General features: G+C 53.5%; 1 protein-coding gene across 1 annotated transcript; it reads left to right on the top strand.

Annotated features, from left to right (window-relative positions):
- Window positions 1-27914, top strand: QSOX2 (quiescin sulfhydryl oxidase 2). The gene is made up of 12 exons (XM_083161126.1): window positions 1-341; window positions 6431-6531; window positions 7125-7173; window positions 7439-7547; window positions 8246-8336; window positions 8620-8765; window positions 11823-11966; window positions 12368-12497; window positions 16409-16531; window positions 21784-21934; window positions 26120-26308; window positions 26407-27914. The coding sequence occupies exons 1-12, from the start codon at window positions 86-88 to the stop codon at window positions 26880-26882; spliced, it is 1965 nt and encodes a 654-aa protein (XP_083017252.1). The 5' UTR covers window positions 1-85; the 3' UTR covers window positions 26883-27914.

Genomic DNA, 27914 nt, shown 5'->3' with positions numbered 1-27914 from the left:
CCCTCCCTCTGACCGTCCGTGCGTAGCCCCGCCTTCCGTGCCGTGACGTCACGGGGAGAGAGAGGCCGCCGCTGGACCGGTAGCTATGGCCGCACGTTGCGGGGCTCCGGTGATGCGGGCGGCGCTGCTGCTGCTCCTGGCCGGGGTCAGGGCGCTGATGGCGGGCGAGACGTCGCTGTACGGGCCGCAAGACGCGGGGATCTCAGTGCTGGATCGGAGCTCGGTGAGCGGCTCCCTGTACAACTCATCCTCCGTCTGGTTGCTGGAGTTCTACTCCTCCTGGTGCGGCCACTGCATCCACTATGCCCCCACCTGGAGGCTGCTGGGGTCCGACGTGCAGGGTGAGAGCACCAGGGGGGAGTCCTGTACACAAGGGGGGACTGCCACACTGTACACAAGGGGGGGGGGACTGCCACACTGTACACAAGGGGGGGGGACTGCCACACTGTACACAAGGGGGGACTGCCACACTATACACAAGGGGGGACTGCCACACTGTACACAAGGGGGGACTGCCACACTGTACACAAGGGGGGACTGCCACACTGTACACAAGGGGGGACCTGCCACACTGTACACAAGGGGGGACTGCCACACTGTACACAAGGGGGGGACTGCCACACTGTACACATGGGCGGGACTGCCACACTATACACAAGGGGGGGACTGCCACACTGTACACATGGGCGGGACTGCCACACTATACACAAGGGGGGGACTGCCACACTGTACACAAGGGTGGGACCTGCCACACTGTACACAAGGGGGGACTGCCACACTGTACACAAGGGGGGGACTGCCACACTGTACACATGGGCGGGACTGCCACACTATACACAAGGGGGGGACTGCCACACTGTACACATGGGCGGGACTGCCACACTGTACACAAGGGGGGACTGCCACACTGTACACAAGGGGGGACTGCCACACTGTACACAAGGGGGGGACTGCCACACTGTACACAAGGGGGGACTGCCACACTGTACACAAGGGGGGGACTGCCACACTGTACACATGGGCGGGACTGCCACACTATACACAAGGGGGGGACTGCCACACTGTACACAAGGGGGGGACCTGCCACACTGTACACAAGGGGGGGACCTGCCACACTGTACACAAGGGGGGGGGGGACGACTGCCACACTGTACACAAGGGGGGGGGGACGACTGCCACACTGTACACAAGGGGGGGACGACTGCCACACTGTACACAAGGGGGGGACCTGCCACACTGTACACAAGGGGGGGGGACCTGCCACACTGTACACAAGGGGGGGGGACCTGCCACACTGTACACAAGGGGGGGGGACCTGCCACACTGTACACAAGGGGGGGGGGGACCTGCCACACTGTACACAAGGGGGGGGGACCTGCCACACTGTACACAAGGGGGGGGGGACCTGCCACACTGTACACAAGGGGGGGGGGACTGCCACGCTGTACACAAGGGGGGGGGGGACTGCCACGCTGTACACAAGGGGGGGGGGGGACTGCCACGCTGTACACAAGGGGGGGGGGGACTGCCACGCTGTACACAAGGGGGGGGGGGGACTGCCACGCTGTACACAAGGGGGGGGGGACTGCCACGCTGTACACAAGGGGGGGGGGGACTGCCACGCTGTACACAAGGGGGGGGGGGACTGCCACACTGTACACAAGGGGGGGGGGGGACTGCCACACTGTACACAAGGGGGGGACAGGCCGGTTGCCACACTGTACACAAGGGGGGACAGGCCGCTTGCCATACTGTACATGGTGGACTGCAATACTTTACACAGGGGAGAGGGAGCTGTCAATACTGTATACAGGGGAGGGGGTACTGTCATACTGTACAATGGGGGGGGGGCGGGCACGACTGACACTGTACATGACCTAATGACCCTGTCAACCTAGACACATGTCGACCTAGTGGTGTCGATCTAATGACTGTCTAACAACTTGCTGGTGACCAACTGATCCACACCCACCCGACTGGGGGCCTGACATTCTGTACAATGGGGGGGGGACGGACATGTAACTGGCTGTGTATGATCGATGACAGGCGCTGGTTGGTGCTTTCGCTCTCTCCGAGGTTTGGTACATCTCCCCATTATGTACAGTGGGGGCAGAGGCGTTGTCCTGGGCTATGTAGTGGGGTCACATTGAGCACTATAATACCCAATATCTTCCATCAGGTGCCATCTGGTGCCCAGGGCATTGCCCGTGTAGCAGTGTGTGGGCTGACGTGTGCTCGTTGAGATTTGTCCAACCTGATGAACTTGAAAAACCAGGAGCCAGTAAATGGGAAGTTTCACTGGGTGATGGCGCAGACAGTCCTTACTGGCAACCGTTATAGCACCTGATGCCTCCTGTTTTTGGGTCAGAGGGTTCTGGGCTCCCAAAATGTGCCCCTGACCCTGGCTGATGCCTCCTGTGCAGACCAGCTTCCCCGAGGTGTGGCAGTGTGCCCATGATGCCTAGCTGATGCCCCCTGTACAGAGCAGGTTCCCCAAGGTGTGGCAGTGTGCCCCAGACCTTGGCAAATGCCACCTGTACAGAACAGGTTACCTGAGGTGTGGCAGTGTGCCCCAGACCTTGGCTGATGCCCCCTGTACAGAGCAGGTTCCCTGAGGTGTGGCGGTGTGCCTCGGATGTCTGGCTGATGCCTCCTGTACATACCAGGTTCCCCGAGGTGTGGTAGGATGCCCCTTGTACAGAGCAGGTTCCCCGAGGTGTGGCAGTGTGCCCGGGACCTTGGCTGATGCCCCCTGTACAGAGCAGGTTCCCTGAGGTGTGGCGGTGTGCCTCGGATGTCTGGCTGATGCCTCCTGTACATACCAGGTTCCCCGAGGTGTGGTAGGATGCCCCCTGTATAGAGCAGGTTCCCTGAGGTGTGGCAGTGTGCCCCAGACCTTGGCTGATGCCACCTGTACAGAGCAGGTTACCTGAGGTGTGGCAGTGTGCCCCAGACCTTGGCTGATGCCCCCTGTACAGAGCAGGTTCCCTGAGGTGTGGCAGTGTGCCTCAGATGTCTGGCTGATGCCTCCTGTACATACCAGGTTCCCCGAGGTGTGGTAGGATGCCCCCTGTACAGAGCAGGTTCCCAGAGGTATTATATGTGAGGTGATGCAGAAAACCTGCTCCACAGAGGTTGGAAATACAGCTACATGTAAGCAGCTTTAGGGAGTCTTGGGCACCCTAACAGTGCGTTTTTTTCCAGGTCTCCTTATAGAATCACATAGGAAATAGTCTACACCAGCTGAGGATATGTTATCATGTGCTCCAACAAGGAGCTATGGAAAACATGCACTGCTGGGTTCCCTGAGGACTGCAGCAATTATATGTGCCACCAAAGTCCCATTGTCCTCCATGTACACCTATTACCGCAGCGATCTGCCATTGCTCCCAGCGCCCAGTAGGGGGCGCAGTCCCCTTGTCCTCCATGTACACCTGTTACCGTAGCGCCTTACCATTGCTCCCAGGGGCCAGTAGGGGGTGCAGTCCCCTTATCCTCCATGTACACCTGTTACCGCAGCGTTCTGCCATTGCTCCCAGCGCCCAGTAGGGGGCGCAGTCCCCTTGTCCTCCATGTAACCTGTTACTGCAGCGCGCTGCCATTGCACCCAGCGCCCAGTAGGGGGCGTAGTCCTCCATGTACACCTGTTACCGCAGCGCTCTGCCATTGCTCCCAGCGCCCAGTAGGGGGCGTAGTCCTCCATGTACACCTGTTACCGCAGCGCTCTGCCATTGCGCCCAGTAGGGGGCGTAGTCCTCCATGTACACCTGTTATCGCATTGCTCTACCATTGCGCCCAGTAGGGGGCGCAGTCCCATTGTCCTCTATGTACACCTGTTACCACATCACTCTGTCATTGCTCCCAGCGCCCAGTAGGGGGTGCAATCCCCTTGTCCTCCATGTACACCTGTTACCACATCGCTCTGTCATTGCTCCCAGCGCCCAGTAGGGGGTGCAATCCCCTTGTCCTCCATGTACACCTGTTACCACATCGCTCTGCCATTGCACCCAGTGCCCAGTAGGGGGCGCAGTCCCATTGTCCTCCATGTACACCTGTTACCGCAGCCCTCTGCCATTGCTCCCAGTGCCCAGTAGGGGGCGCAGTCCCATTGTCCTCCATGTACACCTGTTACCACATTACTCTGCAATTGCACCCATTGCCCAGTAGGGGGCAAGTCCCCTTGTCCTCCATGTCCACCCATTACCATATTACTCTGCAATTTCACCCAGTGCCCAGTAGGGGGCGAAGTCCCATTGTCCCTTATGTACACCTGTTACCGCAGCCCTCTGCCATTGCTCCCAGTGCCCAGTAGGGGGCGCAGTCCCATTGTCCTCACCTGTTACCACATCGCTCTGCCATTGCTCCCAACGCCCAGTAGGGGGCGCAGTCCCATTGTCCTCTATGTACACCTGTTACCACATCGCTCTGCCATTGTTACCAGCGCCCAGTAGTGGGCGCAGTCCCATTGTCCTCCATGTACACCGGTTACCACAGCCCTCAGCGTGATGCATTAATCTGTGCTGTGCTGGGCTCTTTCCGCTTTGCTGTGGTTAATAATGGATGATTAGTGGGATCTGCAAGGTGTTATCAGCCAGGCAGTGTTCTGTATACGGTATATATTACCTGTGGGCGGCGTCACCTGGGCCTCAGGCGCACTTCTCGCTCTAAGTAAACAGCGTTATCCGGCGGCTTGGAGATTGCTCTTTTAGTAACGTGTCATTAACCAGAGCTGTCATTAAGGCATTAGCACAGCCGGCTGAGTTCCCCGCACGCTGCCAGGACCCGGGTCAGGTTCCAGCCTGTACATGTTGCTGGCCGGATGGCAGGTTCCCAGGCATGGCAAACGCTGGCCAATAGGATTCCCTGTTCTCACCCATCTGAATGCTGTGATGTCACCAGGCTGACATGCACAGCAGGGGCCTGTAACACCGCACTGTCCTGATTGTGCGCTGGAATGGCGCAGTCACATCTTAGTTATTTTATCTACGCTTGTATAGTATATGTTTCTGGTGTAGCCGGGGCAGACTTCCAGAGACATATGGCAGTGATCAGGAAGCAACTTATATATGATTCTTCTGTGGACATTGCCCAAGCCTCCCAGCCAGAGAAGCAATGGGCAGTCGTGGCCATAAAGCGCTCCTCATTAACACGTACAGTATATGGATGACGGGTCAATGGTGACATAAACCCGACACAAGCAATATGTCAGCATGGCAATGAAAATGTTGACCAGAGTTTTTCTAATGATCGTCCAATGATCCACCCCCATTCGGACCTGTTACCTGCTGTATGAGACTTTTAGGGGGCTCATTCGCATACACAGGCGCAGTGCAGAAGAGATGCCGCTTGTCCTGACCTTACCCTGTGCAGCGTTTGCATCATCCCTGCGGTTGGTTATTTTGACCATATCGTATCTGTTTCCGCCTGTCCCCCAGCTGGCACACTGACCCGCGGGCAGACACAGGTGGCTATTGTCAGGCAGCATTAACATTGCAGAACATATATCAGTGACATTGGGAGGGTCCGCGCATCCCCCAGCCGCCCCCGCTCTGTTTGTGCCACAGAATAGTCGGTTACATCCTTTGTCTGCAGTTCAATGGTCTCCCATCTGTCCTCCCCGGTACCTGCAGTCTGCTCATCTGCTGCAACGGCCGGCCCCTCAGCTGCTGTCAGCCTGCCCGTGCATGCCTGGGGGGGGGGGGGTCTCTATGAATGGGATGTCTGTGTTACTGGGTGGGTAATGGTCCCACAAGTGTGTGTGTGTGTGTGTGTGTGTGTGTGTAGATATCTATCTATCTGTGCATATCTCTTTATATGTGTCTTATCCAAATATCCATCTCCAAAATCCATCTCTTTTTTTGGGGGGGGGGGGAGATATATAACACGATAAATATTTTCAAGAAAATGGTAGCTTGGCATTCAATTCAGTGTCTCAGAACACAAACTTTGTTTCATGTTTTAAAACCTTGTTTCATGCACAAATAAAATCTCTTTCTGTGTATCGGATGTGTTTGATTATTTGCTTATACAACATAAATGCAAGATCCCTCGTTGAAATATAAAAATATTCCAAAATATGGAATAATCCGTTATCCAAAATTTTTCCGGTCCTGAGCATTTTGGATAAGGGATACTCAACCTGTGTGTGTGTGTGTGTGTGTGTGTGTGTGTGTGTGTGTGTGTGTGTGTGTGTGTGAGCTCTGCGGTTCCGGTTACACCATAGATGAGCATTAGCTGCCCCTATAGAGTAACACAGGCCATGGTTCTCCGTATAGAGGTGTTTATTGCGCGGGATATCTGATGCCGCGTTCACGGCCTGTAATAGGACATTTGGGTATTAGCACAGTAACCGGAGACTGCTACTGACATGATGATAATCCGTGACACACGTATGTTACTCTATAACCTCTCCTGATGTTTCCTCCCTTAGACTGGCATCCGGTAATAAAGATTGGCGCGTTAAACTGCGCAGACGAGGAGAACACCCTGATCTGCAAGGATTACGGCGTCCAGTTCTATCCAACCTTCCGGGTAGGTGCTGTGAGCGCAACGCACTAAGCGCTGTGCGCGATGGTCCTCTACCTGTCTGACCCCTAACAGGCCCATAGCTAAGGATTCACTTCATCATAACTAGTTGAACCCTTTTCGTTATCTCCTATAGTCTCACTCAGGGAAATACTGAAAACCTGTCCTGCTTTTAATGTGTCCATAAAGCAATGGCAACTGTTAGCAATAATGCACAATTACATTCTGTGTGCAGGTGATCTCATTTACATATGCAAATAGCTTCTGGGAATGGGTCGCAGTAGTTGCTGGCACGCCCTGGTTGCTGCTGCAGGCAAATGTGGTTTGTTACACGTGACCTAGGGAAGTACATGGTAGCGTGACAGGGACTGTGTGTGCGTCATCAGGCGCTGCACTTGTATATAAGGCGTTCGCTGTACGGCTTAGAAATGTCTGTATACAATATGTGACATATGGAGATGTTGGGGTGGGGGGGGGGGGGGGGGGTGTTGTGTGACCAGGTTACACCCCGGTCACGGCTGCCCCTGAATAGTCTATTACACATTGGGCCTATTGCAGTATATCTTTGCGTGTTCTAATATACAGTGTTCTGTTCTCAGTTCTTCAGCGCGTTTACCAAGGAGATTGCGCAAGGTGAAAACTACAAAGGTAATTACTATTATTAGTGTAATGCATGCGCTCCAACATGTCGTGAATTCAGGATAGCCAGATGTTAGGCGCCAACAGCAGTGACAATGTGAAACGCGTTGTCGTTCAGTCTGGGGGATTATATCCTTCATGTATGTGGTGACTCTGCGCTGGTGCAGATGACTGTTGTCTTGTACCCGGGGGGAGGGGGCCGAGTATCCAGAGGCCGGGGACACTAAATCGGAGCAGGGAGGTAAAATAACGCCCTCCTCTCATCCTATTACAGCAGATACTGACCGGGAAGTACAGACGGTCCGACATGTGATTATAGATTACCTGCAGGCCTCGCCCACAGAGCACAGGCCCCCGGCCCTTCCGTCCTTCCAGCCAATCAGGTGAGCTGCTGATCTGCTTTCTGTAGGATCACAATGTATATTGGACCATCTCCTGTGTGTGTGTATATAATATTGGGAAACAGTCATCTGTCAGACCACACTTGGGTCGACAGTCAATAGGTCGACCCTGGAAGGTCGACTGGCCCCAAGGTCGACGTGGGTCTAGGTCGACATGGTTCTAGGTCGACGTGAGTTTTTCACAGTTTTTTTTTTTTTTTGAGCCGACATGTGCCGACAGGCGGTATTTCATGCCCTACCATCCACTAGGGCGTGGCGGGAGAATAAAATAGTGCCAGAAGCATTGCGAGCTGCTGCGGTTCAACTCCAACTGTGTCCATATCGACTGTGTCGACATTCGGGGCAAAAAAAAAAAACCCAGTGAAAAACCCATGTCGACCTAGACCCATGTCGACCTAGACCCATGTCGACCTAGACCCATGTCGACCTAGACCCATGTCGACCTAGACCCATGTCGACCTAGACCCATGTCGACCTAGACCCATGTCGACCTAGACCCATGTCGACCTAGACCCTTGTCGACCTAGACCCTTGTCGACCCTTGACCCTTGTCGACCCTGGGGCCAGTTGACCTTCCGGGGTCGACCTAATGACTGTAGACCTAAGTCTGATCTGACAGATGTACCGATTCCACAACATTTTATACATATTCTACCCTGACGTGTCCCCTCCCTTTCCAGCCTCAGTGACGTCGCCGCTCTCTTCCACCAGACACAGACTTATTACACAGCGATTATCTTCGAGAGCGAGGAGTCGTACATTGGGCGAGAGGTGCGTTCTCCATTCTGTTTTTGCGATTTTTTTTATTTATTTATTTTTCTCCCACTCCCCCAATTATCACCGAGGTCAGGCCCATGTCTCCCCACCTCCCCAATTATCAGGCAGGTCAGGCCCACGGTTGGGGATTTGTAATATTAGATATGTGGTATAGGGTGGAGTGTAATGAGCTGCACATAGGGTTCTGGTAAGTGCAGAAGCTCCGGTTATACGCGGTCCTGCAGCGCTGTTCTCCCCACAGATTGCTCATCTCTCACGCTGCGGTCTCTTCCTCCAGGTGATGCTAGATCTGATTCTGTATGAGAACATTGTGGTGCGGAGAGCGCTGAATTCCGATAAGGCCGCCTTGGAAAAACTCGGGATTGTGTCCGTTCCGTCCTGTTACCTGATCTACCCCAACACTACACATGGTCTAATTAATATGTAAGTAGCTGAGTGCTGGTAGGTGCACAGGGGATGTATTAGGAGCCCTGGTGTAATAGGATGATTATATAGCACGTACACGTATGTAGCTCACGGGCTGGAGGATGTATGTCCTGATGAAGGTTACCAGCCTCTGACCTATAGCACGTACATGTATGTAGCTCACGGGCTGGAGGTTGTATGTCCTGATGAAGGTTCCCAGCCTCTGATCTACAGCACGTACACGTATGTAGCTCACGGGCTGGAGGATGTATGTCCTGATGACAGTTCCCAGCCTCTGATCTACAGCACGTACACGTATGTAGCTCACGGGCTGGAGGATGTATGTCCTTATGACGGTTCCCAGCCTCTGACATACAGCACGTACACGTATGTAGCTCACGGGCTGGAGGATGTATGTCCTGATAGCGGTTCCCAGCCGCTGACCTATAGCACGTACACGTATGTAGCTCACGGGCTGGAGGATGTATGTCCTGATGACTGTTCCCAGCAGCTGACCTATAGCACGTACACGTATGTAGCTCACGGGCTGGAGGATGTATGTCCTGATGACGGTTCCCAGCCGCTGACCTATAGCACGTACACGTATGTAGCTCACGGGCTGGAGGATGTATGTCCTGATGAAGGTTCCCAGCCTCTGATCTACAGCACGTACACGTATGTAGCTCACGGGCTGGAGGATGTATGTCCTGATGACGGTTCCCAGCCTCTGACATATAGCACGTACACGTATGTAGCTCACGGGCTGGAGGATGTATGTCCTGATAGCGGTTCCCAGCCGCTGACCTATAGCACGTACACGTATGTAGCTCACGGGCTGGAGGATGTATGTCCTGATAGCGGTTCCCAGCCGCTGACCTATAGCACGTACACGTATGTAGCTCACGGGCTGGAGGATGTATGTCCTGATGACTGTTCCCAGCAGCTGACCTATAGCACGTACACGTATGTAGCTCAGGGGCTGGAGGATGTATGTCCTGATGATGGTTCCCAGCCGCTGACCTATAGCACGTATACGTATGTAGCTCACGGGCTGGAGGATGTATGTCCTGATAGCGGTTCCCAGCCTCTGACCTATAGCACGTACACGTATGTAGCTCACGGGCTGGAGGATGTATGTCCTGATGGCGGTTCCCAGCCGCTGACCTATAGCACGTACACATATGTAGCTCACAGGCTGGAGGATGTATGTCCTGATGAAGGTTCCCAGCCTCTGACCTATAGCACGTACACGTATGTAGCTCACGGGCTTGAGGATGTATGTCCTGATGAAGGTTCCCAGCCTCTGATCTACAGCACGTATACGTATGTAGCTCACGGGCTGGAGGATTCATGTCCTGATGGCGGTTCCCAGCCGCTGACCTATAGCATGTACATGTATTTAGCTCACGGGCTGGAGGTTGTATGTCCTGATGGCGTTTCCCAGCCGTGATCTATAGCATGTACATGTATGTAGCTCACGGGCTGGAGGATGTATGTCCTGATGGCGGTTCCCAGCCTCTGACCTATAGCACGTACACGTATGTAGCTCACGGGCTTGAGGATGTATGTCCTGATGAAGGTTCCCAGCCTCTGACCTATAGCACGTACACGTATGTAGCTCACGGGCTTGAGGATGTATGTCCTGATGAAGGTTCCCAGCCTCTGACCTATAGCACGTACACGTATGTAGCTCACGGGCTGGAGGATGTATGTCCTGATGGCGGTTCCTAGCCTCTGACCTATAGCATGTACACGTATGTAGCTCACGGGCTGGAGGATGTATGTCCTGATGGCGGTTCCCAGCCGCTGACCTATAGCACGTACACGTATGTAGCTCACGGGCTGGAGGATGTATGTCCTGATGACGGTTCCCAGCCGCTGACCTATAGCACGTACACGTATGTAGCTCACGGGCTGGAGGATGTATGTCCTGATGACGGTTCCCAGCCTCCGACAGTTTGGATGTGAGCGGAATCTGGGACCAGGGCTCTCCGTGATCTCCCTGACCTGGATCATTAATCACTGTCCTTGTTCTAGAAGTAGGACTGGTTGTCTTAGATAAATCTATATGTATGTCTGTGTCGGGGAGAGTGTGGGGAGACCTGTACTTCTGGGGCTTATTACCATAAGTCACTATAGTGCAGCCAGGAAGCATCTGTCGCTGCTGTGCTTCCCGCAGGACCTGCACAAATCCGCCTCCCTGTAGGCAGTGGAACGGACACAGCCGCGGGAGGGAAGTGGTCCAATCAGGGGATAATGTCTCGTCCATTATGGGAGATCCCATTGGTTTATTAGGCTCAGGCCTGTCCTGTGCATGGGAATATAATCACTCATTGACTATTGCAATGGCCTCCTTACCGGTCTTCCTACAAAAGACTCTCACCGCTACAATCCATTCTAAATGCTGCTGCTAGGCTGATCTTCCTGGCTAGACGCTAATCGTCTGCTGATCCGCTCTGTCAGTCCCTCCATTGGTTGCCTGTATATTACCACATTCAATATAACATACTTATACTTGCATACAAAGCCATCACTCTGACTACACCGACTTATATCTCTTCAATTATCTCACAATATACCCCCCCCCCCCCCCCCCCGACCTCTCCGCTCTGCTCAAGATCTGCGTCTCTCATCCACACTCATTACTCGCTCCCACTTACACTTGCAGGATTACTGTCGGGCTGCTCCCACCCTATGGAATGCCCTTCCATGCTCACGGAGACTCTCCTGTAGCCTCCAAACTTTCAAGCGTTCCCTGAAAACTCACCTCTTCAGGCAGCCTATCATATTCAGGACCCCCCACACAACCTCCAGTAGCATTTATATCTATTTGCATCCCATCAGGACTGTCTTGTAATCTGATGGGACTGCCATGCTATGGAATTCTATCCTTATGTATCCCTCCTATTATCCCTATGGATTGTAGCATGCGAGCAGGGCCCTCCTACCTCTGTCGGTTTGTATCTATTACTGTTGTATCCAATTGTAAAGCGCTATGGAATATGCTGCGCTATATAAGAAACTAAATAATAAGTAAGTAATCCTATATGTTCTGTATACCCGCCATCCATACAGTGTGAAACCTCTGCGCTCGGTGATCTCCTCCCACCTGAAGTCCCTCCCCAACGTACGGAGAAAGGCGGGAACACACCCTGCGCCACAACCAGGACTCGCTAAGTCGGACGAGGAGAAGGAGGTGCCCTGGAAGGACTATGATAAGTAAGGACTCTGGGACAGAACACGGCTGGGAATAGTGATTGGTAACATGCACCAAATATAGGTGCCCATTATCACACCCCTCATTGTCCCCACAATGTGCTGAGTGCGCTGCCAGGGCTTCTCGCATGCACAGCTGGGAACCTACCGGAACTACATCTTCGATCTGTAGCTCATGCCTGGACACTGCGGTAGCTCAGGATGCGTCAGATAGAAACCGTTGGGGGGTGCGGGTGGGGGTAGGGGGATCACAGCAGGTATCGGAGATATTGTTTGATAGATGGGCCCCGTAATCCTACATAGATCACGTGTTATAGATCAGCACCTGTCCGCGGTATCCCGGCTGGTTAGTAAGTCAGTAACATGGCCGCCAGTCGTCACCTAGTTGTGTTCTCGTGGTCTAGGTCCAGGCTGTACACGGCGGACCTAGAGTCTGGATTACACTACCTCCTGCGCGTGGAGCTGGCCACACATCACACACTGGAGGGAGAAAAGCTGAAAACCTTCAAGGATTTCGTTACCATCCTGTACAAGGTACGTGTGTCGGCAAAGCAGTGTCGGCATAGGAGCCACAGCGATGTGGGTTAATAATGCTCATTTCGGTGTATTGGGGGGGGGGTGCGCCGTGCGCTACATGTATACGGATGCGGTGCCATCATGTTGCACAGATACAATACTGCCACACGCCGGCCTGGATCAGGTTATAGCAGATCCCAGGTGTCTGAGCCACTCGCTGGGGCCACAAGTCGGCCAGGACAGGGCTTACTGGGTCATTAGATCATGGAGGGAGCTTAGCAGAATACAGGCTGCCAGGGGCCACTTCCTGCAGAACAAGGTGATCTGTGACTAACCATCTAATGGGCAACTACAAGTCCCAGCCATCCCTGATTAATTAGTTAGCAAATACTTTAATGTAGACTTCTGACTGTAGTTTGTCCATTACATCGAGGAGGTATATTGTAATAGGGATGCGGTCATTCGTCAGACTATATTTAGGTCTACAGTCATTAGGTCGACCCCACTAGGTCGACTGTCAGGAAGGTCGACATGACTTAAGGTCGAATTTGCATAAAGGTCGACATGAGGAAGGTCGACTGGTCATAAGGTCGACATGGGTTTTTCACTGTTTTTTGAGCCGACATGTGCCGGCAGGCGGTATTTCATGCCCTACCATCCACTAGGGCGTGGTGGGAGAATAAAATAGTGTGCCGAGCGCAGCGAGGCACCGTGCCCGAAGCATTGCGAGCGATGCGAGGGTCCGATTCTCATTGCCAACTGTGTCCATGTCGACTGTGTCGTCATTCGGATCAAAAAACAGTGAAAAACCCATGTCGACCTTATGACCAGTCGACCTTCCTCATGTCGACCTTTATGCAAATTCGACCTTAAGTCATGTCGACATTGGCCCATGTCGACCTTAAGTCATGTCGACATTGGCCCATGTCGACCTTAAGTCAGGTCGACCTTCCTGCCAGTCGACCTAGTGGGGTCGACCTAATGACTGTAGACCTAAATGCAGTCTGACGAATGATCCCATTCCGTAACAATAGGCTCTAGAAGCAGCTGCTCCCTGCCTCCACCTATCTGTCACAGTCGGTACTGCAGCACTGTATTCTATAGCTATAGATATATCGGTACTTTTTACCTAGAAGGGCGCCCATCGCGGGCATCGCATGTACATCGCATGCCATTATAATGGCATGCGATGCGACCGATGCGATGCCCGCAATTTCACATAGAAATGAATGGTAAAAGGTAAATCGTGTCGGTCGCATCGCATGCGGCCAAAAAAACGCATGCGATGCGACCGACGCGATTACCGCGATTTACATAGGGAACAATGTTAAATGGCCCAATTTTACATAAGGAACAATGTTAAATGGCCCACAGACCCCAAATGGCCACCCTGAAGTGAGGGGCGGCGGTACGCGTCCTCCGACCTTTTCATACCCCCACTATCCACGTCGGCGTGGAGTTGAGAATAGAAAGCGTGACGAGCGCAGCGAGCCACCGAGCCCGAAGCGTGGCGAGGGGACGTGGATACCTGTGAAGCCCGCGAGGGGACGCGGATACCTGTGAAGCCCGCGAGGGGACGCGGATACCTGTGAAGGTATCCGCGTCCCCTCGCTGCGCTCGCCACGATTCGGGCTCGGTGGCTCGCTGCGCTCGCCACACTTTCTGTTCTCAACTCCACGCTGACGTGGATAGTGGGGGTATGAAAAGGTCGGAGGACGCGTACCGCCGCCCCTCGCGGGCTCGCTGCATTCGCCACGCTTCGGGTTGATGTTGATCGTGGGGTGGCGTTAACAATTGGGGGGCCATTTCACACTTCAGGGTGGCTATTTGGGGTCTGTGGGCCATTTAACATTGTTCCCTATGTAAAATCGCGTCGGTCGCATCGCATGCGATTTTTTGGCCGCATGCGATGCGACCGACGAAATTTTTTTCCTTGCGATGCCTAGGGTCAAAATCGTCTGCGCCGTTCTAGGTAACAAGTACCGATATATCTATACCTTATTAGGTTCCTGATATTGATAATGATGGAGCTGCAGGGGAAGCACTTTGTCCTCTTGTCTCTGTAGGTCAGACCTATAGATGTCACTATAGCAGCTAGCGCCGGCACGGTCTTAGGTGAGATCCTGCTGTTATCCCTGGTGCCGACTGTGAGCGACTGGACGAGCTTTCTCCTAACATATCCTCGCCCAATGGGAGGAGGAGATCCGGAATCTGTGCGTGTCCCCATTCCTTGCAGAAAGTGTAGTGCTAATCTCTGTCATATTATCTGCATTCTGGTGATGGGGCCGCGCACTAATGCTTCAGGCAGATAAGTCTCAATGTCCTCATTTAGCTGATCAAATGGTTCCAGCAGATGAAGGAGGCTGTGGTGTCTGCTACCCATTATCTCGCTGCGTCATGTAGCAGAATTCTGGCTTCTACCCCTCGCTGTGTCATATAGCGGAATTCCGGCTTCTACCCCTTGCTGCGCCATGTAGCAGAATACTGGCTTCTACCCCTCGCTGCACCATGTAGCGGAATACCGGCTTCTACCCCTTGCTGCGCCATGTAGTGGAATACCGGCTTCTACCCCTCGCTGCGCCGTGTGTCCGGGAATACCGGCTTCTACCCCTCGCTGCGCCATGTAGCGGAATTCCGGCTTCTACCCCTCGCTGCGCTGTGTGTCTGGGAATACCGGCTTCTACCCCTCGCTGTGTCATATAGCGGAATTCCGGCTTCTACCCCTCGCTGCGCTGTGTGTCTGGGAATACCGGCTTCTACCCGTCGCTGTGTCATATAGCGGAATTCCGGCTTCTACCCCTCGCTGCGCCATGTAGCAGAATACTGGCTTCTACCCCTCGCTGCACCATGTAGCGGAATACCGGCTTCTACCCCTCGCTGCGCCATGTAGCGGAATACCGGCTTCTACCCCTCGCTGTGTCATGTAGCGGAATACCGGCTTCTACCCCTCGCTGCACCATATAGCGGAATACCGGCTTCTACCCCTCGCTGCACCATGTTGCGGAATACCGGCTTCTACCCCTTGCTGCGCCATGTAGTGGAATACCGGCTTCTACCCCTCGCTGCGCCGTGTGTCCGGGAATACCGGCTTCTACCCCTCGCTGCGCCATGTAGCGGAATTCCGGCTTCTACCCCTCGCTGCGCTGTGTGTCTGGGAATACCGGCTTCTACCCCTCGCTGTGTCATATAGCGGAATACCGGCTTCTACCCCTCGCTGCGCCATGTAGCGGAATACCGGCTTCTACCCCTCGCTGCGCCATGTAGCGGAATAACGGCTTCTACCCCTCACTGTGTCATGTAGCGGAATACCGGCTTCTACCCCTCGCTGCGCCATGTAGCGGAATACCGGCTTCTACCCCTCGCTGTGTCATGTAGCGGAATACCGGCTTCTACCCCTCGCTGCGCCATGTAGCGGAATACCGGCTTCTACCCCTCGCTGCGCCATGTAGCGGAATACCGGCTTCTACCCCTCGCTGCGCTATGTAGCGGAATACCGGCTTCTACCCCTCGCTGCGCCATGATCTGCCCCCCTGCTGCCGCATGCTTTGTATTGGCATGTTCCCCGCATAGATGAACACCAGATTAGGTCGCCTGCTGCCCCTTGTGTTGTGTGGAATACCAGCTACTGCCCCTCGCTGCGCTGAGGGGTAGAATTGTCGCATTAAGCTGTACTATGAGGAGGACATGGAGGCCCGGTCAGTAACCTGTTCTCATCCAATAATGTATGTCCTGATGATTGCATCTCAGAACATAATTGCACTCCCTGTAATTGGTGCCATATAATGCATTTGGTGTTTCGGGATGTGCGCTGTTAGAGGTGAGAGCCGCAAGTCGCTGCGTAGACCCTGTGTCCCCATTACTAATGGTACCGTTATATACTACTGTTCTGTCCGCTGTGAGTGACCCCAGACTCCCCCTCTCTGCTCCAGTTGTTCCCAGGGCGCCCCCATGTGGTGAAGTTGCTGGAAACGCTGCAGGAGTGGCTGGTCAGTATGCCTCTGGACAAAATCCCTTATGACGCCATCTTGGATCTGGTCAACAACAAAATGCAGGTGAGTAACGATGTGTCTGTCAGGAAATACCCCCGCCCACACACACACTTGGCTATCGGCCATCCGCGCCACATGTATACCCAGCCCGTGCCATGCCTCAGTGATGTCACCGGTACCCAGACATAAGATGGGCATCAGTCTCCTACATGTATACCCAGCCCGTGCCATGCCTCAGTGATGTCACCGGTACCCAGCCATAAGATGGGCATCAGTCTCCTACATGTATACCTAGCCCGTGCCATGCCTCAGTGATGTCACCGGTACCCAGACATAAGATGGGCATCAGTCTCCTACATGTATACCCAGCCCGCGCCATGCCTCAGTGATGTCACCGGTACCCAGACATAAGATGGGCATCAGTCTCCTACATGTATACCCAGCCCGTGCCATGCCTCAGTGATGTCACCGGTACCCAGCCATAAGATGGGCATCAGTCTCCTACATGTATACCTAGCCCGTGCCATGCCTCAGTGATGTCACCGGTACCCAGACATAAGATGGGCATCAGTCTCCTACATGTATACCCAGCCTGTGCCATGCCTCAGTGATGTCACCGGTACCCAGACATGAGATGGGCATCAGTCTCCTACATGTATACCCAGCCCGTGCCATGCCTCAGTGATGTCACCGGTACCCAGACATAAGATGGGCATCAGTCTCCTACATGTATACCCACCCCTTGCCATGCCTCAGTGATGTCACCGGTACCCAGACATAAGATGAGCATCAGTCTCCTACATGTATACCCAGCCTGTGCCATGCCTCAGTGATGTCACCGGTACCCAGACATAAGATGGGCATCAGTCTCCAACATGTATACCCAGCCCGTGCCATGCCTCAGTGATGTCACCGGTACCCAGACATAAGATGGGCATCAGTCTCCTACATGTATACCTAGCCCGTACCATGCCTCAGTGATGTCACCGGTACCCAGACATAAGATGGGCATCAGTCTCCTACATGTATACCCAGCCTGTGCCATGCCTCAGTGATGTCACCGGTACCCAGACATAAGATGGGCATCAGTCTCCTACATGTATACCTAGCCCGTGCCATGCCTCAGTGATGTCACCGGTACCCAGACATAAGATGGGCATCAGTCTCCTACATGTATACCTAGCCCGCGCCATGCCTCAGTGATGTCACCGCTACCCAGACATAAGATGGGCATCAGTCTCCTACATGTATACCTAGCCCGTGCCATGCCTCAGTGATGTCACCGGTACCCAGACATAAGATGGGCATCAGTCTCCTACATGTATACCCAGCCCGCGCCATGTCTCAGTGATGTCACCGGTACCCAGACATAAGATGGGCATCAGTCTCCTACATGTATACCCAGCCCGCGCCATGCCTCAGTGATGTCACCGGTACCCAGACATAAGATGGGCATCAGTCTCCTACATGTATACCCAGCCCGCGCCATGCCTCAGTGATGTCACCGGTACCCAGACATAAGATGGGCATCAGTCTCCTACATGTATACCTAGCCCGTGCCATGCCTCAGTGATGTCACCGGTACCCAGACATAAGATGGGCATCAGTCTCCTACATGTATACCCAGCCCGCGCCATGCCTTAGTGATGTCACCGGTACCCAGACATAAGATGGGCATCAGTCTCCTACATGTATACCCAGCCCGCGCCATGCCTCAGTGATGTCACCGGTACCCAGACATAAGATGGGCATCAGTCTCCTACATGTATACCTAGCCCGCGCCATGCCTCAGTGATGTCACCGGTACCCAGACAAGAGATGGGCATCAGTCTCCTACATGTATACCCAGCCCGTGCCATGCCTCAGTGATGTCACCGCTACCCAGACATGAGATGGGCATCAGTCTCCTACATGTATACCCAGCCCGTGCCATGCCTCAGTGATGTCACCGGTACCCAGACATAAGATGGGCATCAGTCTCCTACATGTATACCCAGCCCGCGCCATGCCTCAGTGATTTCACCGGTACCCAGACAAGAGATGGGCATCAGTCTCCTACATGTATACCCAGCCCGTGCCATGCCTCAGTGATGTCACCGGTACCCAGACATAAGATGGGCATCAGTCTCCTACATGTATACCCAGCCTGTGCCATGCCTCAGTGATGTCACCGGTACCCAGACATAAGATGGGCATCAGTCTCCTACATGTATACCCGGCCCGTGCCATGCCTCAGTGATGTCACCGGTACCCAGACATAAGATGGGCATCAGTCTCCTACATGTATACCCAGCCCGTGCCATGCCTCAGTGATGTCACCGGTACCCAGACATAAGATGGGCATCAGTCTCCTACATGTATACCCAGCCCGCGCCATGTCTCAGTGATGTCACCGGTACCCAGACATAAGATGGGCATCAGTCTCCTACATGTATACCCAGCCCGCGCCATGCCTCAGTGATGTCACCGGTACCCAGACATAAGATGGGCATCAGTCTCCTACATGTATACCCAGCCTGTGCCATGCCTCAGTGATGTCACCGGTACCCAGACATAAGATGGGCATCAGTCTCCTACATGTATACCCAGCCCGCGCCATGTCTCAGTGATGTCACCGGTACCCAGACATAAGATGGGCATCAGTCTCCTACATGTATACCCAGCCCGCGCCATGCCTCAGTGATGTCACCGGTACCCAGACATAAGATGGGCATCAGTCTCCTACATGTATACCCAGCCCGCGCCATGCCTCAGTGATGTCACCGGTACCCAGACATAAGATGGGCATCAGTCTCCTACATGTATACCCAGCCCGCGCCATGCCTCAGTGATGTCACCGGTACCCAGACATAAGATGGGCATCAGTCTCCTACATGTATACCTAGCCCGCGCCATGCCTCAGTGATGTCACCGGTACCCAGACATAAGATGGGCATCAGTCTCCTACATGTATACCCAGCCCGTGCCATGCCTCAGTGATGTCACCGGTACCCAGACATAAGATGGGCATCAGTCTCCTACATGTATACCCAGCCCGCGCCATGCCTCAGTGATGTCACCGGTACCCAGACATAAGATGGGCATCAGTCTCCTACATGTATACCCAGCCCGTGCCATGCCTCAGTGATGTCACCGGTACCCAGACATAAGATGGGCATCAGTCTCCTACATGTATACCTAGCCCGTGCCATGCCTCAGTGATGTCACCGGTACCCAGACATAAGATGGGCATCAGTCTCCTACATGTATACCTAGCCCGCGCCATGCCTCAGTGATGTCACCGGTACCCAGACATAAGATGGGCATCAGTCTCCTACATGTATACCCAGCCCGCGCCATGCCTCAGTGATGTCACCGGTACCCAGACATAAGATGGGCATCAGTCTCCTACATGTATACCCAGCCCGCGCCATGCCTCAGTGATGTCACCGGTACCCAGACATGAGATGGGCATCAGTCTCCTACATGTATACCCAGCCCGTGCCATGCCTCAGTGATGTCACCGGTACCCAGACATGAGATGGGCATCAGTCTCCTACATGTATACCCAGCCCGTGCCATGCCTCAGTGATGTCACCGGTACCCAGACATGAGATGGGCATCAGTCTCCTACATGTATACCCAGCCCGTGCCATGCCTCAGTGATGTCACCGGTACCCAGACATAAGATGGGCATCAGTCTCCTACATGTATACCTAGCCCGTGCCATGCCTCAGTGATGTCACCGGTACCCAGACATAAGATGGGCATCAGTCTCCTACATGTATACCTAGCCCGTGCCATGCCTCAGTGATGTCACCGGTACCCAGACATGAGATGGGCATCAGTCTCCTACATGTATACCCAGCCCGTGCCATGCCTCAGTGATGTCACCGGTACCCAGACATAAGATGGGCATCAGTCTCCTACATGTATACCTAGCCCGCGCCATGCCTCAGTGATGTCACCGGTACCCAGACATGAGATGGGCATCAGTCTCCTACATGTATACCCAGCCCGCGCCATGCCTCAGTGATGTCACCGGTACCCAGACATAAGATGGGCATCAGTCTCCTACATGTATACCCAGCCCGTGCCATGCCTCAGTGATGTCACCGGTACCCAGACATAAGATGGGCATCAGTCTCCTACATGTATACCTAGCCCGTGCCATGCCTCAGTGATGTCACCGGTACCCAGACATAAGATGGGCATCAGTCTCCTACATGTATACCTAGCCCGTGCCATGCCTCAGTGATGTCACCGGTACCCAGACATGAGATGGGCATCAGTCTCCTACATGTATACCCAGCCCGTGCCATGCCTCAGTGATGTCACCGGTACCCAGACATGAGATGGGCATCAGTCTCCTACATGTATACCCAGCCCGCGCCATGCCTCAGTGATGTCACCGGTACCCAGACATAAGATGGGCATCAGTCTCCTACATGTATACCCAGCCCGCGCCATGCCTCAGTGATGTCACCGGTACCCAGACATAAGATGGGCATCAGTCTCCTACATGTATACCCAGCCCGTGCCATGCCTCAGTGATGTCACCGGTACCCAGACATAAGATGGGCATCAGTCTCCTACATGTATACCCAGCCCGTGCCATGCCTCAGTGATGTCACCGGTACCCAGACAAGAGATGGGCATCAGTCTCCTACATGTATACCCAGCCCGCGCCATGCCTCAGTGATGTCACCGGTACCCAGACATGAGATGGGCATCAGTCTCCTACATGTATACCCAGCCCGTGCCATGCCTCAGTGATGTCACCGGTACCCAGACAAGAGATGGGCATCAGTCTCCTACATGTATACCCAGCCCGCGCCATGCCTCAGTGATGTCACCGGTACCCAGACAAGAGATGGGCATCAGTCTCCTACATGTATACCTAGCCCATGCCATGCCTCAGTGATGTCACCGGTACCCAGACATAAGATGGGCATCAGTCTCCTACATGTATACCCAGCCCGCGCCATGCCTCAGTGATGTCACCGGTACCCAGACATAAGATGGGCATCAGTCTCCTACATGTATACCCAGCCCGCGCCATGCCTCAGTGATGTCACCGGTACCCAGACATAAGATGGGCATCAGTCTCCTACGTGTATACCCAGCCCGCGCCATGCCTCAGTGATGTCACCGGTACCCAGACATAAGATGGGCATCAGTCTCCTACATGTATACCCAGCCCGCGCCATGCCTCAGTGATGTCACCGGTACCCAGACATAAGATGGGCATCAGTCTCCTACATGTATACCCAGCCCGCGCCTGTCCCATTGATTAGTTTGCTGCTTTCCAGATATGTTTTTGTTCTGTTCTTCAGATCTCCGGAATCTTCCTCACTAACCGCATTGAGTGGGTCGGATGCCAGGGGAGCCGGCCGCAGCTCAGGGGATACCCGTGCTCGCTATGGAAGTTGTTCCACAGTCTGACCGTCCAGGCCGCCACTCAGCCCAGTGCCTTGGCAAACACCGGTAATGTCCGTGTAATACTGTCCGTGTAATACCTGTATGTGACCGTGTGTGAGACAGGCGCATGGTTGCTATACTCTGGGCGCTGACGTCTGGTTTGCTACGCCCACCTGCCACTGTAATGCTTGGCATTGAATGGGCAATGGTCTGAGATTAACCCTAGAGCTGGGACGCCGCCGGTAGTTCCAGAGCTATGTACTAACTATGGACCATAAAATGCTTCAAATAAGAAATGGCCAGTGATAAGTAACTATGTACAGACAGCGCACTTGGCGGCCCGGAGGCTGCTTGTTGTACCGACCTATAACAGCCCTGTAATTGGCCGGTGGCCTGGAGGCTGCTCTCTGTACCGCCCGGTAATCAGCCAGCGGCCCCGGCCGACACTCTCCTTACTGCTCTGCAATTGGCCGGCTGCCCAGCCCCTGCTCTCTGTACCGCCCTGTAATTGGCCAGCAGCCCCGGTCGCCACTCTCCCTACTGCCCTGCAATTGGCCGGCTGCCTGGCCCCTGCTCTCCATACCGCCCTGTAATTGGCTGTAGGTAGACTTCTTCTGGGAACATCAGTACATGAATACTGTCTCCGGGCAGGAGGGGTATCTCAGTGCCGCGTGCTTTATATGAACGAGCTGCCACATATATCCGGGGGCTCCTGTGGCGTAGAACGTGTTGCCGGGCATATTGCGCAGTGACTGGCCTGTTGCGGGGGATTAGTAGTAGTAGTGGGTGATAGGGACGTGTGACCCTGCTCTGCTCGCCCCATCCCAGCACAGCTGATAGTCTCTTGTTATGCTGAAAGAATTGGGTCACTTGGAGTCTGCTGGATTATATCTTGGGAAGGTTTTTTTTCCCCCTCTCCTTATATCTTGTTGCAAATCCCATGGAGTAAAAAGCAGGCAGCTCTAATCCCCAGCGCCAGGTAGGGCTTTAATGGCTATTGTCCACTTTAGAGATTAGGGTGAAGCAGAATCGCCGCACTTGGTGAGGAAGGAGGGAAGGAGGATTACGCGCTGATACGCGGCAGATGTTCCCAGAAGATTCATCCGGGGACTTAGCCAAGAAAAAAACAAAATGAGCCATTTGTCTCTTAACTCCTTCCCCGGCGCCGGCCAGGGGCTGGTTGTATGGGGTGACGCTGGAGAGGTGCTTCCCGCAAGTGGGGCCCATTCGGAATGGTTCTTGTGTGTCGCCGTTATTTTATAAACGTAGCCCGCACACTCACAAGTAACCCATCGCACGATTGAGTCTTTGTCAAGTGCACAGCAGAGGCAGCCATTTTGTGATGCCAGAAGACGTGGTCTACAATTCTCGTCAACAAAATGGCTGCTTCCGCGGTCGGTAGTCCACAGGCGACACAGGATTTTCAATTGGCCACAATGACCGGCGGGGGATTAAAAAGTCTCTCTCTCTCCCTGCTTTTGTGTTCCCTGCGAGCGGCATGTGTATGAGGACAGGCTCCATATTAATCGCTCATTTACAGTTTAATCAGCGTATTCTCATTACACTGCGGCAGTTCATAAATCTCCTCATTCTCTGAGACTTTACCAGAGAAATGCGCGTCTGGGAATGGAGTCATTAGATGCTTTAATTTTGTTTCCAAAATTGTATGAAGCTTTTTTTTTTTTTTCAATCCTGGCATTTAATCAGATTTAATCTCAGCCGGCGTCTTATTTATGAGGCTGGATGAATGAGGTATCTCACACTGCATGGTGTGCTGAGGCTGGATGTACGAGGCATCTCACGCTGCATGGTGTACTGAGGCTGGATGTATGAGGTATATCACGCTGCATGGTGTACGGAGGCTGGATGTATGAGGTATATCACACTGCATGGTGTACTGAGGCTGGATGTATGAGGTATATCACACTGCATGGTGTACTGAGGCTGGATGTATGAGGTATATCACCCTGCATGGTGTACTGAGGCTGGATGTATGAGGTATATCACGCTGCACGGTGTACTGAGGCTGGATGTATGAGGTATATCACACTGCATGGTGTACTGAGGCTGGATGTATGAGGTATATCACCCTGCATGGTGTACTGAGGCTGGATGTATGAGGTATATCACGCTGCATGGTGTACTGAGGCTGGGTGTATGAGGTATATCACCCTGCATGGTGTACTGAGGCTGGATGTATGAGGTATCTCACACTGCACGGTGTACTGAGGCTGGATGTATGAGGTATATCACGCTGCATGGTGTACTGAGGCTGGATGTATGAGGTATCTCACGCTGCATGGTGTACGGAGGCTGGGTGTATGAGGTATATCACGGTGTACGGAGGCTGAATGTATGCGGTATATCACGCTGCACGGTGTACGGAGGCTGGATGTATGCGTTATATCACGCTGCATGGTGTACTGAGGCTGGATGTATGAGGTATATCGCGCTGCACGGTTTACTGAGGCTGGATTATGAGGTATCTCGGACTGCATGGTGTACTGAGGCTGGGTTATGAGGTAAATCACGCTCTATATAGATATCTGTTGCGGCACTTCAGGGTCTGACTGCCAGAGCCGATGCAGCATTGTTCCCCTACCGCAGAGCATTGCACTGGTTAATGCCGCAGAGGGTATTAAAGCACCACATCCTCTCCCTATCTCCCCATCTTCCAGAACCTATTTTGTCTGTGTAGTAACTGATGCCTCATGCTGAAATCCTGATCCCTCTGCGCTGCTCCTCTTCCCCGCGCACACTCCTGATAAGGAGCAGCAAAACATTACCATTGCCAGAAAGTTAATTATTGATATTGGTAAAGTGGGCAGTGGCGCGGTGCCAGGCCATTATGTGGAAGACGAGCTGCCTGAGGCGTGTCCCACTGACCGGCGTGGTATGAGGTTTCTGTGGTGCCTCGCAGCTGCCCAGATTGCAGACCATTGCACTATATTCAGCACGTCGCTGCTTACACTCGCCCTAGGCAACCCGTCGCGTTATAGTGCGTGTGCGGATCGCCCATACACCCGTTGTGGGGTGACCAGCATATAGTCCGGCTGTAGTTGGGGTATCCTGCTGTTAGAGCCCTAAAAATATATACGTCTGAGATTTGTGGCCTGAATTTCCTGCGTATGCCAGGATACCTGAGCCACCGATATTAACCATGGCGGTCCGGCTGCGCCCCTTAACCTGTGAACGCATTTATTGCGTGGGTGAGTGTTGGGTGCAAAGGGCTATGGGTGGGGGAAGGTGGTTAGGGGTTCGTGTGGGTGATGTGGTGGGTGCGGGGATACTGTGGGTGGTGTAGGCGGGGTATGAAGCACTATAATGTATTGTACGCCACTGTGCTCTGCTTCCCCTCCATGCACTTATGGCCGAGCGGGGAGCGGCGCCACCTGTCACTTGCTTCTGGCCACTCAGACCTGGTCACAGGCAGCATGCCGCCCATGATAGGTGCCGGCTCTAGGCCCTCTAATGGGCAGATAGCTGTGGATAGACTGAGCTGAGAGATGACGGGGGATGCTGCTGGGGGGAGAGTGGGGGATCAAGGGGGGGAGGAGCTCGGGATACATCTTCTCTCGCTCATCACAGCTGATAGGCTGCCCAATCTGTCACTCTATGACTCAGTAGTGCTAGAATATATATTTATATATATCAGTAGTGCTTAGGTACATTACAGGCAGCAGAAGAGGAGGCACAGAGCAGGGGGAGGCTGCAGTGCTCAGTATTGGGCATCACTTGGGATAATGCTCACCCCTCTTCATAGCTGCTGCTGCATAGCAGGGGACAGTGCTGCTGCTGAGCTTCATCTCGCATGCATAGTCCATAGGCAAGCTGCATCCGGCCAATCAGAGGTCGCCCTTCACCGCACAGCATGCCGGGATTTGTAGTCTCTAGCAGCATGGTGGTGGGGAATGGAATGATTTGTAGTACAGAACTACACACTGATCCCAGTAGCCGGCTGTCCCTCACCTGTGTCAGCTCCTCTCCTCCAGCATGTTCCCTGTCATCTATTCTGTTTGATTATCACATGGGCAGTGACATGTAGCATGTATGTATGTTGTTACTGTAGATACAGCAGTGTGTGTGTGTGTGATCATCATATGGGTATCTCCTTCTCTTGCTATTTGATAGGCTACTCGATCTGTCACTCTATAACTCCACCCAGCGTTATTCGCACAGTCACAGAGTGACAGATTTGGGAAAATATCTAAGAGATGACATCTGATATAATGTTTCTATATATTTATATAGGGTTTGAAGGTGACCCCCAAGCAGTTCTGAAGACCATGCGACGCTACATCAGGGAGTTCTTCGGCTGCCGCGACTGTGCGCAGCACTTTGAGACGATGGCAAGAGCATCTGTGGAGACTGTGAAAACGATGGACGACGCTGTGCTGTGGCTGTGGCAGAAACACAACGTGGTGAACCAGAGACTGGCCGGTATGTGAGCGATAGCAATACGTGGTTCGGACTGTTTGTGCCACCAGTTGCCCAGATCATGTGCTAACCTCCCCCTCCATGTTCCTGTGTCCACATAGGTGCCCAGAGCGAAGATCCCAAAAGCCCCAAAGTGCAGTGGCCGACCCCTGACCTTTGCTCCGCGTGCCACGAGGAGACCAATGGGCTGCACAACTGGAATGAGCAGGAAGTGCTGGCGTTCCTGAAGCAGCACTACGGGAGCAAGGCGATCTCCTTTCAATACGCCGATCCCAGCATTAGCAGCCCACAGCATGCCGCGGAGGGCGGTCCGCAACAAGCCCGCACCCTCCTCCCTCATCCAGATAAGCCCCGCGACGGTCCTATCCGGAAACCAGAATTCCTGGACAAATTAATCCCAAAGCAGCCGGAGCATAACCAGTCTGCTGGGTTCCTGGGACTTGGGTTCTCCAACATAGACATGAGCCTGTGTGTGGTCCTCTACCTCACCTCCTCGCTCTTCCTAATTATCATGTACTTCATCTTCAAAGCTCGCTCCAGGCGCTGGAAGATTCGCTACAACCGGCCTTACGTCTAAATTAGAACACTTATTAATGCTGCTCAGCACTTGCGACACTCCGGAGAGCGGGTTCTGTGGTGTAAATAGGTCTGTGGATCAGGGATATACATAGGAAGCCACTGCCGCCGGTGGGTTATCTCCTTCCAAGCCTTTGGGTCAGCCATACTCGCCAAGAACATTAATGCCAGCGTTGGCCTTTTCCACCAAGGGAACAGCGGATGGATAAAGCCATATCAGCAATAGCCTGCGGTGGACAGCAATTAGCGGAGCAGGTTCAGTTACAGACATAATGTTCCGCAGTTCCCGGTCGGACTCGGCCAATTGTGCCAGAACCACCAAAGTGTTCCATTTCCTTCATAGAAGTCACATTCCCAATATAACACAGGAGTGACAGCCCCTGTATGAGAGAAGAGGGTTGCTACAGGCAACGTCATGTTTCTGCCGGTTCCGTGTGATTTATTCCCTGAACACGGATTTACATTCCCCAGTAGCCATGAAGCAATATTGTTATAATAAAGTCTTTGTTCCATGTCAGTCAGCGAGAACGCTCTTTGGGACCATTTTGGTTCTCATTTGTCGCTAACACCACAGTGAGGCGGTGACTATGGCGGCAGATGCGCAGTGTGGCTCCTCCACATGCAGACCACAGCACCTCAGCCGTGCGTCCACCTCTGAATCCAGCCCATAGCTGTATCACAGTGCTATGGTGTTCGTGTCTGCCCCGTCTCCCTGTCTAGATCCCACCCCTGTATGTATCCTTGTGTCCATATATGTGTTCAGCATGTTACCCGTGATTATCTTACTGCATTGCTCGCAGGCGCGGATGTGTTGGGACTTGTAGTCCCCCAGGTGCTGGTGTGACAGTTTGGATATAGCTAGATTAATGAGAGAACAGAGCTTTCTGGCCTAACGAGACCAAATGACCCAGACTGACCCCAAGACAATGAATTTAAATATTATTTATGTTTTTGGTTTTTAAATCAGGGACCCGATTTTGTTTTGTACTAAATATTTTCATTGGTCTGATCTTAATAAATGATGGCGGCTCTG

This window comes from Crinia signifera, chromosome 9 (genome assembly GCF_055691185.1).
Source record: "Crinia signifera chromosome 9, ASM5569118v1, whole genome shotgun sequence".
NCBI classification, from domain to species: Eukaryota; Metazoa; Chordata; class Amphibia; order Anura; family Myobatrachidae; genus Crinia; species Crinia signifera.
The sequence above is the reverse complement of the archived record's forward strand: the minus strand, read 5'-3'. Positions and strand labels throughout refer to the sequence as shown.

Coding starts and splice junctions, on each gene's coding strand:
- QSOX2 (XM_083161126.1), top strand. CDS start 86: ATGGCCGCACGTTGCGGGGCTCCGGTGATGCGGGCGGCGCTGCTGCTG. Junction 8,766..11,822: donor ACACATGGTCTAATTAATAT/GTAAGTAGCTGA, acceptor CCATCCATACAG/TGTGAAACCTCTGCGCTCGG. Junction 11,967..12,367: donor CCCTGGAAGGACTATGATAA/GTAAGGACTCTG, acceptor CTCGTGGTCTAG/GTCCAGGCTGTACACGGCGG.